The sequence below is a fragment of the Stylophora pistillata genome, chromosome 5, assembly GCF_964205215.1.
Source record: "Stylophora pistillata chromosome 5, jaStyPist1.2, whole genome shotgun sequence".
In the NCBI taxonomy this organism is placed as follows: Eukaryota; Metazoa; Cnidaria; class Anthozoa; order Scleractinia; family Pocilloporidae; genus Stylophora; species Stylophora pistillata.
In genome coordinates this window covers 11492686-11509941 of record NC_142523.1, presented here as the reverse complement: position 1 = coordinate 11509941, position 17256 = coordinate 11492686, and the positions used below count along the sequence as shown (strand labels likewise).

Sequence of the window (17256 nt, the reverse complement as noted above, 5' to 3'; positions counted from 1 at the left end):
AGTCTTAACCCAGCCTCACACTGGGAAGAATATTCTCCACCATCAATTTACGTCATTAATCCGCAACGATGTTGTGAAATTAACAAGGGCAGACAAAGTAGCTGGAGAGAGTCTGAGGAATCCACTTTGATGCAACTTGCGTGGAAGTACTGGCCACAACTGTTGCATCCCAGCCAATCTTCTCCATCGTCGTCATGGCACACTATGCAGACGTTGATATTTTTCCTACAGCGGACGGAAGAAGTATTTTATCATCATTCACTTAATTATGTCTTCTTTCTTATTGGGTCAGGTCTCATACTTTGACTCTTAACTCTATTTCAGGATCAAACCCATTGCTTGGCAAGATTAAAGGATATGCAGTTTGGAAACAAGCTGTGACTTAGGTTACTTACTCGTGGATGTCATCGTAACAACAGCCAAACACCATAGACGTTATTAGTGCACGTTCGGTTGCTATGTCGAAAGCTGCATCTACGGAGGACTCTTCGCACAAAAATCTAGAAAACTAAAAGAAACGATCGAAAACAACAATCAATCATTGGGGAAAATGAGTGAAGAATATGTAATATTCCGTTAAATTCCTTTTAAGGCAGAAATAACTCAGTGGTTGCTAAGGTATATTTAATCGAATGCACTTTCTTCCTAGTTACCTTATGAGGGTAAATATTTCGTACCTTAACACCTCATGATTTAATGAGAATAGTGACTTCTGTTTTAAACCTGAAAACTAAATGTCGCGTGTGGGTGAGGAGCGTGAGACAAATGAGAATTCCGCACTTGTACCCATCCTTCTGTTTTAAGTGCATCAGCTCGATGCAAGGCCAAGATAGAGAAAGCCAGCCCGTTTTGGCGTCAGCGACCTCATTACAAATATAATGACAGGCAACTAAAGGGTTACTTTATTCTCAACGTGACTGCCGTTTTAAATTGAAGGAACAGCTTTTTTCACTTATGACTTAATAATTTTACATTTGTTATAAGCACTGAAAGTAGACATTGCATGGTTCGTATTAAACCTGCCTATAAATTTGAATAAATGAAAATCGTTTATGTGTACTGCGGTTTCATAAAATAAACGAAAGCGTTCCTCGCTGTAATAAACCCTATTTATCTAGTATTTATCTATGTTCGCTCTTCTGTTGGCAGAACAGGGCAAGTCAATAAGTCATGTCTACAGTACTTAGTCGCTACTAGATAAATAGGGTTTATTACAGCGAGGAACGCTTTCGTATATTTTATGAAACCGCAGTACACATATATGATTTTCATTTATTCAAATTTATTGGCAGGTTTAATACGAACCAACATAATGACCTGCTCCCAGTTGGCTTGTTAGCTCAGTTTGTAGAGGACTGCACCGGTATCGCAGAGGTCATAGGTTCAAATCCCGTACGGACCTAAAATTTTTTCAGGCCTTATTTCCACCTACTAGATAAGTAGGGTTTATTACTGCGAAGAACGCTTTCATACATTTTATGAAAGCGCAGTAAACATATATTATTTTCAAACAACAGCAAACATATGAAACATATGTGTGAGCTGCGGTTATGAGACGTATATGAGCACGATCCTTCGCAGTAAAGCACTATTTGAGCAATAGTGAAAATCAGACCTGAAAAAAGTTTCAGGCCTGTACGGGATTCGAACCACTGACCTCTGCGATACTAGTGCAGCGCTCTACCAATTGAGCTAACAAGTCAACTGGGAGCAGGCCATCAAATTAATTCGACATAAACCCGTAGATGATAAATCAAACAACAACAAACATATGAAACATATGTGTGAACTGCGGTTAGGAGACGTATATGAGCACGATCCTTCGCAGTAAAGCACTATTTGAGCAATTTCATTCATTCAGTCAGTCAGGGAGTCAGTGAGTGAGTGAATGAGTCAGTCAGTCAGTCAGTCAGTCAGTGAGTCAGTCAGTCAGTGAGTGAGTTAGTGAGTCAGTGAGTTAGTGAGTCAGTGAGTTAGTGAGTCAGTGAGTTAGTGAGTCAGTGAGTTAGTGAGTCATTCAGTCAATCATTCATTCAGTGAGTGAGTTAATGAGTGAGTCAGTCAATCATTTACTCTGTTATTCCTCGAATTTTACTGACGAAGTGCTTTTAGTCGAAGTCAGAAACATGAAACTCCATTTCTCATTATGGTAGTCAAGACCTCACGACTATAAATTGGTACCATTAACAGAGTAAAGAACAATCACAATTATAGACAGTTCAGTGATAACTATGCTGACAATAAGTCATCCGTCGTCTTTTGTAAAAATATATCAGTGGCTGGTTTCATATGGTTTAGCTACCAATTTATAGTCGTGAGGTCTTGACTATCATAATGGTACCACTCACTTGACTAAGATTTCCAGTATGGCAGTCGAAACGTCAATTTTTTTAAATAGATAGCTTGACTCTACGATTGAACTCCTCATTCAGCACTTTAACCATGATGAACAAAAGTATCTATTATTAAAGGTCAAATATAGATCAAGCCTCGCCCCGCTTAACAACTCTCAACCATTTGGTTTCTAAGATGCAGTTTGTAATTCTCTCTTCAATCTGCTGAACATTTCTGTTATATCATAATGAGAATGTAGCGTTACATCAAGATAGACTAAAAGCACCTCGTCAGTAAAATTCAAGTTTGAGTAAATTGCTGGTAAATTGTATATAGGTGGCCGGTTTCATATGCTTTAGCTACCAATTTTGTTTTCTCCATCAGGTGCCATTTACATGGAGGGTCTCAGCCTGATTTCAAGTTCCCTATCAAAGGGAGTCGCACTTAGCACCAGCATGATTGTAGTCACATTTTATTTTCAATTCTTGTTTTTCGTTAGTTTGTTAGATGATTGTAGATTTAGAGATTTTCAATGAAGAGGAAAATTAACAGTGTGTTATGTCAAGGAGTGTTTGACAGTTTTTCTCCTCAATTTGTCATTACATCAGTATGTACCAAGAAAGGACACCTACCACAGTGGGTAGATAACAACCTACCCAACAGCATGTTCCGCATTTTATCAGACACGTATCACTCGTGAGGAAAATTCTCCACCATAGGCCGGCGTGAGAGGTGTGGGACGAGGGGGAGGGTGGGGGAGAGGGTTCACATCCTGAAGTGCCACTTTGGGACATCGATATATTATAGGTGATATTATAAAGTATAATAAGAATTCTCATGCTATAAAATATAACTTTTTCCTCAGCAGGAGGAACTCACCTTTGAACTCCTCCCCTTTGTCAAGTCTCATTCTTGATTCATGCCGTTGAGCGGATTTTCATTGACCCATGGAACATGCTCTATGATTAATGATTTGGTTTCACAGAAAGTGTTAAGTTTCGTCAAGTTTCCATGTAATCTGAGCTTTCTTCTAACTTCAGAGCTTTACAAAGGCTCGGGATTTTCGCCACTTGAAAGTGTAGGGTGCCTCGGGAATTTGAAGTTCTTGGGCAACCTTAAAATTGCGAACTCCGTTTTACTCTCAAATTATATGCATGTTATATCTTCTCTTGACGATATTTGTCCCGAGTTTGCCATTTTTCTCTCCCAGTGGAAAGGAGGTTTCATTTTACTTCTTGGTAATTTGATTAATTTTGGATGTTTTTGTAGACAACATGGCTCGCCTAAGTCACTGAAGATAGATAAATAAAATCGGGACGAAATTAATTCCAAAATGTGCGCCTTTAAGTTGTCCAGTATTTTCTTAAATCAGCTGATCCAAGTAAGCCCTTCCTATTATTTGTTTCCTGGCAACCTTTGCATATTATTTATATTAGTCAATTGCAATTTAGAATTGATAAGTTGCATATAAACTACAGTCTTTTCTGTAAAAGCACCCTCCAGCTTATAGACCCCAAGCCAAACAAAATATTTGAACACCAGACCTGTCTGTACACAGCTCTATGGAAAATAAATAGACACAGCCTTACTGCTTGCAGCATGTATGAATGCTATTGTGAGTCAGGGCTCACTGGGATGAGAATAATTTTGCAAAGTCTAATTCACAGGATGAAATAACTAAATTAAGTTTCCTTAAAGGTAACTTAAAGGTTAACATTAGAAGTATTCAAGTCATCTTTAGGTGACATACGGAAGTTCTGAAATGTATCTTTAATTGAACTTTCCGAAGTCAATTAAAGTGTCCTTATGAACCATTTAGTTAACACTTTAAGGTCACATGAAAGCAAACCTAAATAACCATTTCATGAACGCTTTGAGATCACATGAAAGCAAACCTAAATAACCATTTCATTGATTTTAGGAATCCTCTTAATTCTTGTAAAGTCAACTTTAGTCAACCAAAACTTCTACTTGTAAATGCATCTTAAAGGTTTCTTCAATCTTTTGTTTCCCTTTAAGTACTGCTTAAAGTTACAGGTTTTGTTGTAATTCATCTTTAGTTGTACTTTCAGATTCTCTTAAATTTCAAGTTTTGTTAACATTCATCATTAAGTGACCTTTAAGTGCCTCTAAAAGCAGCAGGTTTCACTTTCAACTGACTTTTGATTTGCTTAATCACACCCACATTTGTATCCCAATAACTTATGATATTTTGGGCAACCTTACAATTGATAGAAAAAGAAGCATCACACATTCAAGTAATAACAAAGTGTTTGAAATTGCAGTGATGAAATAGTTTCATTCAAAACTCATTTGTTTCCCTGAGATACATAACCCTACAATGAAGCTGAGGATATCCCAGTCGAGCCCCATACATAATTAAAAAAAGAGATGTCCAAATGTTTGAATTACTGATTGACATACTTTATTAAAATTGTTTCACTTTCGTCAATGTATAATATAATCTCAGTCATGCAGGTAATAGAATATTTACCACTATAAAAGTATGACAAATACACAAATTATATAACTAGCTGTAGTAACACACTACACAAAAAGCTATTGATTCACAAATTGTACTTTCAAGTCCAGCTACTAAGAAATGTGATTTGAAATGATACTTGTCTAACAATAAAAAATATAAGTTCAACCTATCAATCTAAAATTCAGAAAAATTTCCTTAATTGACTTAAATTTGAAATAACTCTCAGTTGCTACATTATTTCAACTGTAATACTTATTAAATATGATCATATACCTTAATTTCTTTTAGTAAACAAGTGATAGAAAACAGTTCTTTTACTCTAAAATGCAGCTGAAACTTTGATATACAAAAATGATGAGTACATCTATATAGAAAAAAGTATCTCATGTGGAGGAAATTTACTAACATTGAAGAATTCACGATCACTTACTTTAGATGAGACCATAATTATTCAATGAAAAAGAAGCCTCATGCAGGCATGTGAAATAACCTCATTCTAGACTTGGCTTGATATTTTGTACATTTCGATTTCATTGATTAGTAAAACAATTTTCTCCCTGTATTATTGCCTACTCTGGAAAATTTTCAGTAGGTGGGCATCTCAGAAAAGGTTTCCCATAAACCCTGGGCGGATTCTCTCCTTAGCTCTTGAAGTGAGCTTTTTCTTATAAGCCTTGTCAAGTTTCTTTTCATTTTTTTTTCATTCTCCTACTTTCCCACTGAAGGTGATGCACAGAGTATTTTGTTACTTTTGAGGTATTTCCATCAACATCCTTGTAGCAGCTTTCCTCACTGTTCATTGCCTCCATGACAAGAACCTCTGCTGCTCTCCCCTTTTCATGCTGGTTGGCCCGGTTGACCAGCTCCAGGGCTGTAGTTTGTCTCATTAACTTCTAAAAAAAATAAAAAATTAAAAAGGCATGAGAAGGGTGTTATAGGACTTCAAATGAAAAATATGATCCAAATCACTAATTTCTCTTGATATGTATATGTGTGCACCCATTGTAAGAATGGAATTCTTAAGCATGTTATAATATAGGGTCTCTTTGTCTTTTTTTTTCATCAAATGGTGCATACAAACTATCATTTATCTCACATCACATTTTAATATTTTTCAAATTTATTTTACAAAGATTTTCTAGGAAGGCTCTAGATACAGACCAGAATACCTAACTTATTTAACAATTTCTCTAATAAGAACATAGTCCCTTAGATGTGTCTATATTCAAACTCATCCAATTTTGAAGAGCCAAAATAAAGACATTCAATGGGAAATAGCTTCCCTCCCATTGATCAAGTGTACTTGAGGGTGTACTCAGTCTGGTAACATTGAACATCTGTTGGACCCCATCATTTGTGAACAGCAGGGTATATGAAAAGTAAAATGTTCAAAATAGTATCCCGGCCAATAAATACCTCTCTTTGGCGACCACTCTTCCAGGTTTTTTGTTTATGAGCCTCATAGTGGTTACCACTCTTCAGCTTCTGTGTTTTCACACATATTTCAAATATCTTTGTAAAGCAGCTGTTTAAAGAAATGATTATGAAAATGCCATGAGAAGCTGTTTGTAAAATGATTCCCACATAAATTAATGACAATGTTCAAATTTATAATAATTTATGGCAGGCCACCTTGGAATATCTGCCAAGTTATATAAATTTGCAGTATGTCCTTGGTGATTCATTGCTAAGGTGTAAAGTATGCTTTTTTGAGGATCTACACTGAAGTGTCTCAGATCTAGAGACAAGAAATAAACCCGAAAATTTCAGTTTGCAACATATTTAAATTTCTGTAACATTTGGGAAAGTTAATATGTAAGTTAGGAAAAACTATAAAATGCACCCCCCTCGTCCTAAATTTGACCATGTAATGAAGGTGCTCATTAGAGGTTTCAGGGTATCTAACTGTGTTACTGAATGCTAGTTTTATGATGACATTTATGTTGAGGGGAAAGTGGTAAAAGACACAAATTGATGGTATAGACAAAAAGCAGGGGTATCATTAAGGGCTGGGCAATAGACAAATTGACCAACTTTGAGCACAATTTTGCCTGGATGTTTTCAAGCCAAGGCCTTCAATAAAACTCAAGTTGTTATAAAGGAGATATGCATCAATATGCTTGAGTGCAAAATCCTTATGCTCACCCACAAAATGTAATGACACCCCAGTAAAAGTGAAATGCATGTGCTATGATTATTGGTAGCTACCTTCTATGACGTCTTTTGTCCAAGGACACTTTTCAAGTCCTCCTTGTTGATGTATTGCCTGCTCTATTGTCTGCTCAAAAAGGATGTTGTTGCTGTCAGAATTTATTTTAAGACAAAAACAAATACAATGAAGCCTGGTATTCTGTAGTAACAACATTAACACTAAGACAAAAGTACAGTCAAACCTCGATTATCCGGACCTGTTGGGACTTAGGTAATCAGTCAGGATAAACGAAAATATGAATATTAATGAGAAAATAATGTAAACAAAAGAAATGAAGATAAAAATCTGCTTCGATGACTCTTCAAGTGCTCGATCTTTTGAAAGCGGAGGAGGCAATGTTTTAAACGCACTTTTCCTGAATTTAGACATAATATCTGAATTTTTTTTACCTCATAAACTTTGGAAGATCAAAGCTCATTAATAGTCATGAAAAAAATGGGACCAGAGAAAAAGTCCGGATAATCGAAAAGTGCGGATAATCGAGCTTCGACTGTAACCACCATAAGGTGTTCACATAACATCTCAATATTTCAAGTAGCAGCTTAGACTCGGATTTCCTCGCTCAATCAAGATAAAGTAAAATATCTCTGAATCTAAAAACATATTACTCACTCTTCGTCAAGATAGAAACCACCAAAGTCATCTGTTTTCAAAAGGAGTTTGTACATTCTCCTCACAGTTCTCTAAAAGAATGAAAAAAAAATTCAACAATCAGTTTGTCCTATTTCTACTTTCACGCTTTTTAAAAACCCTGGTTGTTTGAAGGCTAGATGATGTGGAGCAATCGACACAAGCACAATTAAAACTTAACCTCACCCATCTATGTGAATAAGGGCCTGTTTACATGAGTGAGGGTGCCCCTACATAGTAGGGTTACCCTAGCTAGTAGGGTGACCCTTCTCTATTGTAATTATACTGCGTGTTTACATGTGAGGTAGGATGACCCTAGGGGTAGGGTTACCCTACCTGAAAGGTAGGGTGACCCTACTGTGTAGGGACGAGTTTTGCCGCCATTAGCCCATGTAAACGCAAAACCTAGGGCTATCCCTAGGGGTAGAGCTATGTCCAGTCATACCGCTGACACACAGCGCAGGCATCTCAGCGAAACAAAATGGCGGACAGTGGAACAGCATCCACAGCTAGTGTTAGCTACAAACAAGGTGAATATTTTCGCCGTTACCAGCTTACAAAACTCGTTCCTGACTCGGAAGATAATAGAGAAGATGTTGATAGCCTTTTGGGGACCGAGAATTCTGCGGAGAACGTCGAAAATGTCCAGCAACTATCCAAAAAGAATCGAATTAACCGCCAAAACTTTATCTCCCGCCGTCATTTTGGTTGTTTTCCTTGCTGGGTGACCTGGCTATAGTGTCGGTCCTCGCCCCTAGGGTTTCAAATTACCATGTAAACGCTTGGTATCTTCAACCCTACCAAGTAGGGTAACCCTATCCCCTAGGGGCACCCTCTTCCCATGTAAACAGGGCCTAAAACAGGCAAGGTCAAGAGGGTCCAAGAGAAAAAATGATAAAATGAATTTTCATACTAGATAATTCTCGTTGACACAAACGGGAGGAAAAAAACTTTTCTGGTAGACCTGTTTATGGTAAAGGATCATCAAGTAAATGTAACCACATCTAACCATGTCAAATGATTACCGCCGAAATAATTAAGTTAATTATGCATATAATTCGCGCGCCAAACATGTACTCAACATAAAAGTAAATCTTCTACGAAACAGAACTGATTCAAGCAAATTATGAACACATATCACATTACTCATGCTTATCATTTATGTTTTTTTACTCACTCGACAAGCCGGTGGAACTACTACCGTCGTTCGCTTTTGTCTTCTGTTTTGGCGCCGAAGGACGTTGGCTGCATTAACAACAGTTTGAAGACGGCTCTCGATCCGCTGAAGCGCTTCAGAGTTTTCTTTGTTGCTGCGCTCTTGCTGCTGCCGAAGCTTTACATTTTCGCTCGCCAGAGCGTGATTGCTGCGGATCAACTCCTCCAGCAGCACAATGCAATCGTCGGACACTTTATTCCTTTTTTCGCCGCTGGAACCACATCATGGGTTTGATCCTGCAATCGTCTTTCTGCCATATTCTTTTCTTACTTGCTTTAACTACCAATTAACGGTAAATTAACCACACTACAAGTGCTTCTCTCGGATGCTTTGTGATACTTTGTTAACAAAGTAGTCAAACGGAATATTGAGGTTCAAAAAAGCGCGAATTAATATAGCTAAACCCAAACATGGACCTCCCGTTGACATATTGCCTCGTTGTGATGTGTATCGTACTGTGCCTAGCTAACGGGGTGACGCTAGCAGAGAGGCATTTTGTCTGCGCATGCGCGAGCGGAATTGGTTTGTTGCGTTCGGCGCCATTTGTAGAGTTTTCGACGCGTTTCTGCGAGGTTTCACTGGACGATCGACACCTTTTTGTAATATTTTGTGAATATGGATGAAGTTGTATGACAAGTTCGCCAACATTTCTAACTCTGTGGATACTCGTGGTGTTTGCTGGCTCTTCAGTTGAGGATATTTTATTGATCAAAGTGCGAACAAAACGCGAGAAAAGCCCGAAAACTTGAAGTTTGAGATTAGATTTACTGAAGATCAATATGTACACATGAGACAACAAACCTTGAAGGTTAGTCTTAAGATTTTGATGTTTTATTTTTGTGAATCACAAAGTTGTCTGTGGAGACGATCGTGAGATATTTGATCCGAGGAAAGATAGAAATTTAGAGTTTGATCTTATTTTACTTCAACTTCGAAGTAAAATTGCATTAAGTTTGAGGTGGCCCCCAAGCATCAAATCACTTTAAATAACATCGTCTTTTCCTTCTCTTTACAGTCATTTAGGACACAAGGCTTTAAAAAATGTTCCAGCTTCAGGATTAAGTTGCTCTAATTACAACCCTCGGCGAATTATTTTTTGTAAGGTTCTGGTGGATTTTCCAAGTCATGACCCAAAACCGTCTTTGGCCTTTTTGCTCTCCAAGTCTGTTGAATATGGTGGGTAGGCATGTGTCTTAACAACGGTTATGGTCTTACCTCAATCAACTACGGTTTTGGCTTATTTTTTTACTGTGTTTTGGAGGTAATTTTTATTATTGCCTTTTCGAGCTTCATGTGCTAAGTGGAGGAAAAACTTCGGTAAAACTTATTTATCAATTGGCCCCCAAATCCCTTTCTATTGTCAGTTCATTGTTTATTTAATCAGCTTTCGGTCTGACTAGTCCATTTACCTCAAAAAAATGCGTGGGCTTTGTCTCATGAGTTCAAACTGGCACCGTTTTCTTCATGTTCATGTGTCATTCGAAACGAATGGCGTCAGCTTTTTCTTTCTTTTTTATTTCCGTAGAATGGTTCTGCATTGCGTTATTAGTTTTAAGTCAAATTTTTTAGACGAAACTTGCACAATAATTTAATCAAACTTGCTCTGATTCGCCAAATATGATACAGCAATTGGACAAGTACTTAATTATCATAATCCAGCTCTTTCTGCTCTTACTGTCTAATTAAACGTTTACAACATTTACTTTAGCCTTAAAATTGCCAAGTTCGAACCATGTAAACCATTCTTCCAGTCTCGCATAGCCATCCTTTCTAGATATTTCACAAAATTGCTGACATGCCCATATGAACTGGTTGCAATTATGCCACCGTGGAGACCATGTGTATGGCTTTCAAAAAGACAAATACTTGTTTGATTAAAACATAGTACCATTGACTCTTCTGGTGGCACAATCAATACTGCTGCAAATGATGGATGCACGTGATGGTGTTGTGTAAGGTGGTCTTCAAGGTCTCTCACAGTAAAGAAACCTAGGTCTGAAACAATTTAAAGTTTCTTCACATTTTTATCATTTTGTCCATGCTGAAGGACTTCTCTGACTTCCAAATTTGGTTGTTGAACTGGTAGGGTGAAAGAGTCATATAACTGATTCGCTTTTATCATGAGATTAGTATACATAGGTATTGTGATGCTGAGGTCTTGTAACTGCTTGGGAATTTGAAGGGTTCCTTCCAGAAAATGAAGTGCAGCAAGCACTGAAATAACGGTGCAGGCATTACTGCCACTGGGTCTTCCACCTATGGAGGACTGGCAAATGTATGAGGGCAGAAGCCACTCAGTAACATCAAGATGTTTTGCAACAGTGACATTTATGCAAAGAGTAGTCTGAGAATCTGGTCTTGGTAATGGAGCTGATTGGTTGTCGCAAGTACTCTGAATGCTCTCGTTCAGGATTGCTGTGTGCCATGAACAAGGACAATTTGAGCAGCTGACATTATCACTGACTGTACATATACCATTTTCACAGAAATGACATTTAACCTGTTCATTGTTCTTCCTCTTGTGTCCATGAACAGGATGGTGACATTGTCTACAGTGAGGAGGTGCCTTTTTGGGTGAAGGTGTGGGTTGGTGATAAGTTTGACTCTGGCTAAGGTTGGAACAGGTGAGTGTTTGGGTTGCTGGATTAAGGTTGGAAATTTCATTGTTCAGCTGTCTTACAACCCTATCAAACTCCTCCCTCTCAATTTCTCTTACCCCAGAGATTTCATCTAAAGAATCTGTTGGCATTGCTGATGATTCATTACTGTGATCATGTTGGGATTCAGTTTCATGTATGTTAGATGCGGGGCTTAGAATGGCTTTTTTTGCTGTCTCACCAAGCTCTTTTAGTTTTTTTTCCAGAAATCCCTTACAGAGTGGGCATGAAGTTGATCCTTCAAGGCAAACATCATGGAATGAGTGATGACAACCATGCAAGAGGGTCCAATTCTCATCTAGGCTGGAAATATTACACTGAGGTAAATCACATTGTTTTGTTTGATTTGGCTTGATATCACAGTGATACCCTAGAGGTAAAACAGCAGTTGTCATATTTTTGTTGGGAGACATTGTTGGCAGTGTGACATGAGTTGGGATACTTGTGTTGCATCTGTTGTTTGAGAAGAAGAGACTCTGTCCTGGACTCTGAGAGATTTTTTTAAACATGGAGGACAATACTTGAGCACATCTTACTTTTAATAAGGGCAGTTGGTTGTGTGAGAAAGAAAACTGCTTAGGTGTGGAGAAAAATGACCTGTAGTGGGACTGTTTATCTTTTGACTGGAAAATGGACTTTGCCTTTTTCCTGAGTTCATCTGCAGTATCAGAACCTTTTGTCTGAGAACGAAGTATACTATGAGTGTTTTCCACAGGATATTCATCAAAAATAGCAATGTAATTCTTGAGTAGTTGATATAGTTGTGGAGCATGTTTTCCCCAGTGAGAGCACATGTTGATTCAAACAAGTGGTGCTTTGTTATAGTGCCGGCATTGGAGGCAAGTAAACATTATCCAAATTCTGATCATTGCTCTTAAGTACTCAGAGAAATTGTTAAGTTTGAAAGAAATGCTATATATTGACAACACTAAAGGTATATAGCTGTCTAGTAAATTGAATAGGGTCCCATACTCTACGTCTTTGAACCTGGAGAACTTTGCCATTACGTTGTGCGGTATAAGTGTCTAACCACCATAAACAATCTCGAGAATAAGACAAACTCTCCAGGGTTTGGGATTATCTGCCAATTTGCTTCTTGGGAAAATTTTTTCATATATTTTTTTGAAAAATGGATGATAGGAATTAACAATATGTTCTCTGCTATTTAAGGAAATGTGAAGAGGCCCAATAGTGGGTACTATAGACAGAATGGATGGCTGTGATGTTTCTTGTGGCAAGCTGTTGTGCAAGAGATTATCAGTAGTACCAGATGTCATTGGAAAAGAATATGAGGAATGATCAGATGGAATGAATTCCTGTTGTGGAGGAATATCTGAAAATCCTGGATGAGAGCTGACAAACTTCTTAAGTGATTCGTATATGATTTGTCTACAGTAAAATTGGCTTGGCCAATCCCCTGGCTGAAAAATAGTAAATTTCTTTAAATAAGCAGCCAAGCCAGTGCTCATTGCCACATCATAGGCAGTATCAAAGTCTCCCTTTGACTTCAGTCTAAGTTCTACAAAATCTAAGAGGTGCAAATCATCCATTTTACGCATCATTCTCACATTTTCACTGTCACAGTATTGATGAATGTTCATTCTATGTCTCTCAAGTTCAGGATTAAAAAGTGCTTTTGTCAGCCAGTCAAGCATCACAGAAGCATAACTGTTACTGATGTCATGCATAGATGATGCAGCAGTAATTAGTTGTATGCAGGATTCAATGTTTATACCATTTTGGTCATGTGTACAAAGGGCATGTGTTGCTGGTACAGCTTGAATATCTTTAAAAGCTTTAACAACTAGAGTACACATTGTCTTTGCCTCTGACAATTTTTCCTTCTGTGGCCTTCTTTTTGTGTGGATGGCTGTGTAATCATCAATTATTAGGACTATTTGCCATTTGCGATCTGTAGCTGTGGCTATGAAATCTTCAAAAGATTTGAAATGGGACTCTGACATTTTGTGCATAACATTGTTAAAAGGTCTCCTGGAACATGTATGCCCCATGATATGTTCTGTTTCAATGCCATCTTGATTTATCTGATTGCTCCTTAGATAAAGAGCATGGTCCATTTGAAGAGGATTGCATGTTTGGCTGAGACAGTAGCACAAATTATAAATGAATGAAACAACCCTTTTTTTGTTTAGGCTTATGCGGTCTTTGGAATGCCAAAAGCTAGTGATGGAACCCAGAATAGTATCGAATAATTTTGTAGCACCTGCTGATATGCAAAACTCTCTGAAACTGTCTGGATCATACAGTGGTTCTTCCTTGTTAACTACTATGTCACCATAGATCTTTTTCTTGACCAATTCTATTTCCTTTGTCATGTTGCATCCTACATAGGTGGAAAATAAAATTTGCAGAAAAGTGAAAACTCAGTTTCATATAGTTCGAAGTCATGTTACTTGCAGGTTTATGTTAAAGCCATATGGTAGTTCATCCTTTCAGACAATCTATTCAGAAGCTGGTGAATGTCTGAACTTATCCCTTCTCAAATGGTGTGATTGTTATCTGTTTGGGTTCAGGGGTAGTTTGTTCAAAATGAAGTGTTCAGGTTTTTAAGGAAATTTGGCAGAGAAACATCTTTTTTTTTTCAAAGTATGTTCTCAACTGTTATTGCTTATTCTAGCTTCCAAATGTGATTGGATTTCCGAGAAAAATGATTGAAAAAAAGTTTACTTACTTTCTGAGAAAATCCTTAATTTTTCCTCCATTTCTATTAAACTCTCCCTGGATACAACTACCATCTCTCTAGTACTACGGTTATCGACACCGCTATCTGTCTTTTCTCTACTCAACATTGATCTTTTGTGTATTCGCCCCCTCTGGTTGCAATTCATGTCAACAAACTTTTGAATAAAAACAAACGTTGTAATTTTTGCTTATTAAGTGGGTTCTTCAAATGTTCAGTGATAGCATGAGAAAGCATTAACATGCCGAAATGAATGTCCAGTTCGCCGGTGTTCTTCCACAGCCCTTCTACATCCTTCACAAATAACTTTCTCCGCATCGATCGATCTTCCTACTATCCCAAAACAACAACTAAAATCCCTTAAATAATTTTTTGCCTTCTGAAAATTATGTTTGGGACTTTCTCCCGCATACTATACAACCATTTTTCGATTTTTTCGCGCTTCTCGTGAAGTAACATTGAGAAAAAATCACAAGAATGACAACAAACACAAATACACGCGCCATTGTAATTCATTCCCCACTACTACGGCACCTCTTCGTTCAATTTGCGGGACAGAAATGTGTTTGCGCAGCGCGGGCGCATATCAGCGGTTAATCGCAACAACCAAAAATTTTATGGAACATGCGCAGACAAAATACCTCTCTGCTGGTGACGCTATACATAAGGCGTTCGTCGAGGGTCGAACACACAAGTTTATACTACAGCGGTTAAAATTGAAATCGGTCGTGTAAGCTGCAGCACGTGTTCCCCACGAAAAGTTCAAACCCAAAGTGTGTAAAATCGCACTGAACAAAGGATGAAGATATACAAAAACGAATGAAAATGCACTTTCTTCCTAGTTACCTTGTGAAGTAAATATTTCATACCTTAACACCTCATGATTTAATGAGAATAGTGACTTCTGTATTAAACTTAAAAACTAAATGTCGCGTGTGGGTGCAGAGCGTGAGACAAATGAGAATTCCGCACTTGTACCCAACCTGTTTTAAGTGCACCAGCTCGATGCAAGACCAAGATAGAGAAAGCCAGCCCGTTTTGGCGTCAGCGACTTCACCAAAAATATAATGACAGGCAACTAAAGGCTTACTTTATTCTCAAAGTGACTGCCGTTTTAAATTGAAGGAACAGCTTTTTTCACTTACGACTTTTAATCTTACACTTGTTATAAGCAGTGAAAGTAGACATTGCATGGCTATCGTGTTTGCTCTTTGTTGGCAGAACAGGGCAAGTCAATAAGTCATGTCTACAGTACTTAGTCGCTACTAGATAAATAGGGTTAATTTATTACAGCGAGGAGCGCTTTCGTACATTTTATGAAACCGCAGTAAACATATATGATTTTCATTTATTCAAATTTATTGGCGGGTTTAACACGAACCAACATAATGACATGCTCCCAGTTGGCTTGTTAGCTCAGTTTGTAGAGCACTGCACCGGTATCGCAGAGGTCATAGGTTCAAATCCCGTACGGACCTAAAATTTTTTCAGGCCTTATTTCCACCTACTAGACAAGTAGGGTTTATAGCGAACACACTAGGGTTTATAGATAAAACTAGGGTTTATAGATACACTAGGGTTTATAGATAAGTAGAGTTTTTAGCGAAGAACGCTTTCATACATTTTATGAAAGCGCAGTAAACATATATTATTTTCATATATTTCCTGAGTCGTCGCCATCATAACGCATTCTAGTGTCTTAGTCAAAAATTATCTACGGTTTTTAAATGTCATCCTTTCGCGGGATTTCGCAATACTCGTACTCGCGGGTTTCATAATTTGCCCGCTGAGCAAAATTACTGGTTACTCTTACCCTCGACGAACGCCTTCGATAGTATTAGCGTCACCCGGCCACTACATATGAAGACTCGAGTGTAATTGGAAGCAAGGAAACAGAAAGGCGGGAAAACACAAACTACACGTTCGAACTTTGCTTGTTCAAGTAAACAGCTTCATACCGATACCAAAGTTTCAAAAAGGTTAGTTGTAAATATATCTGAAAATCTAGCCGTATGTAGGTCAAGGATATCTTGTAACAAAGGAAATTTAATTAAGCGTTAAGTCACGGCGTCGACGTTATCATTCGATGAGATTTCTTGTGCATGAAGGTGATTTCGTTAGTAGTGAATTGTTTTCTTTTAATTGGGATTAGAACAATAATGAAAGCAAGCTTGTGATAAAAAAGCTGGCATGGCATGCAAACAGAACTCAGTGGAGAACAAAGAATTGGGGGGACGGTGTGGAAGGTAATTGACTGTTTTGGAATAAAGGTTGCTTTTCAACAGTAAATTTTTATTTGAACTAGGAAGGAAATTAATAACAAGATTATTTCACTTCAAAGACAGTCAAATAAATAACAATACAACCAATACTGTAGAGTTTTTATTCAGTGGGAGGGGAGAGGAGTGGGCTTACTAGGGACTAAACGTTTTAGTCAGGAAGCCTTGATAGAGAGGGGGGGTACCTAAAGAGCAAAGTTGTGGCATCGAGCTCGCATGAATGCTGGAGTGTAGCTATTAAAAACCTCATATCAGTGCCATCAAAGGAATGTAAGCTTCATTCCCTGATTGTATTTTGAATTTAAAATTTTAAGTAATCATACATGATACTTGTTATAAACCGAAACATCAAAGAAATTTTTATTATCTTTGAAAGTTTGGCTAAAGGAAAAATTGCATTGCAATGAAGGATAAAGTATGTCTTAATTCTTAGCCGACTGTCATCTTCCAAATAATAGCTGGTCTGGTTGACCATTTTTTGGTTGTGATAAGTAATATTAATTAAATATGCTGAATCTAAGTTTCCCTTAACTATTCAAATTCTGCTTTTTTGTAGAGATGGGTAAACACAACAAGGAAGAAATATATATATAGAACACCACAAACCGTAGAACCATTAGCCAATCAGCTGTTAATCTCAAATTAGTCGCGCCGCAGGAACACGTACTAAAATTGGATTTAAAAACGTTTTCACTAGAAGAGGGGTATGTTTGAGGGATAAGTTCTCTCACTTCATATTTTC

The 17256-nt window shown here is 37.7% G+C and overlaps 1 protein-coding gene and 1 pseudogene across 1 annotated transcript; both read right to left on the bottom strand.

Moving 5' to 3' along the window:
- The window catches only part of LOC148730279 (uncharacterized), an 83742-nt pseudogene that overhangs the window by 28259 nt on the left and 38227 nt on the right, over positions 1-17256 (bottom strand).
- LOC148730285 (uncharacterized) lies at positions 11967-13872 on the bottom strand. Its single transcript, XM_088760962.1, has one exon. It carries the CDS (start codon positions 13868-13870, stop codon positions 12560-12562), a length of 1311 nt encoding a protein of 436 aa, XP_088617088.1. The 5' UTR covers positions 13871-13872; the 3' UTR covers positions 11967-12559.

Coding starts and splice junctions, on each gene's coding strand:
- LOC148730285 (XM_088760962.1), bottom strand. CDS start 13,870: ATGACAAAGGAAATAGAATTGGTCAAGAAAAAGATCTATGGTGACATA.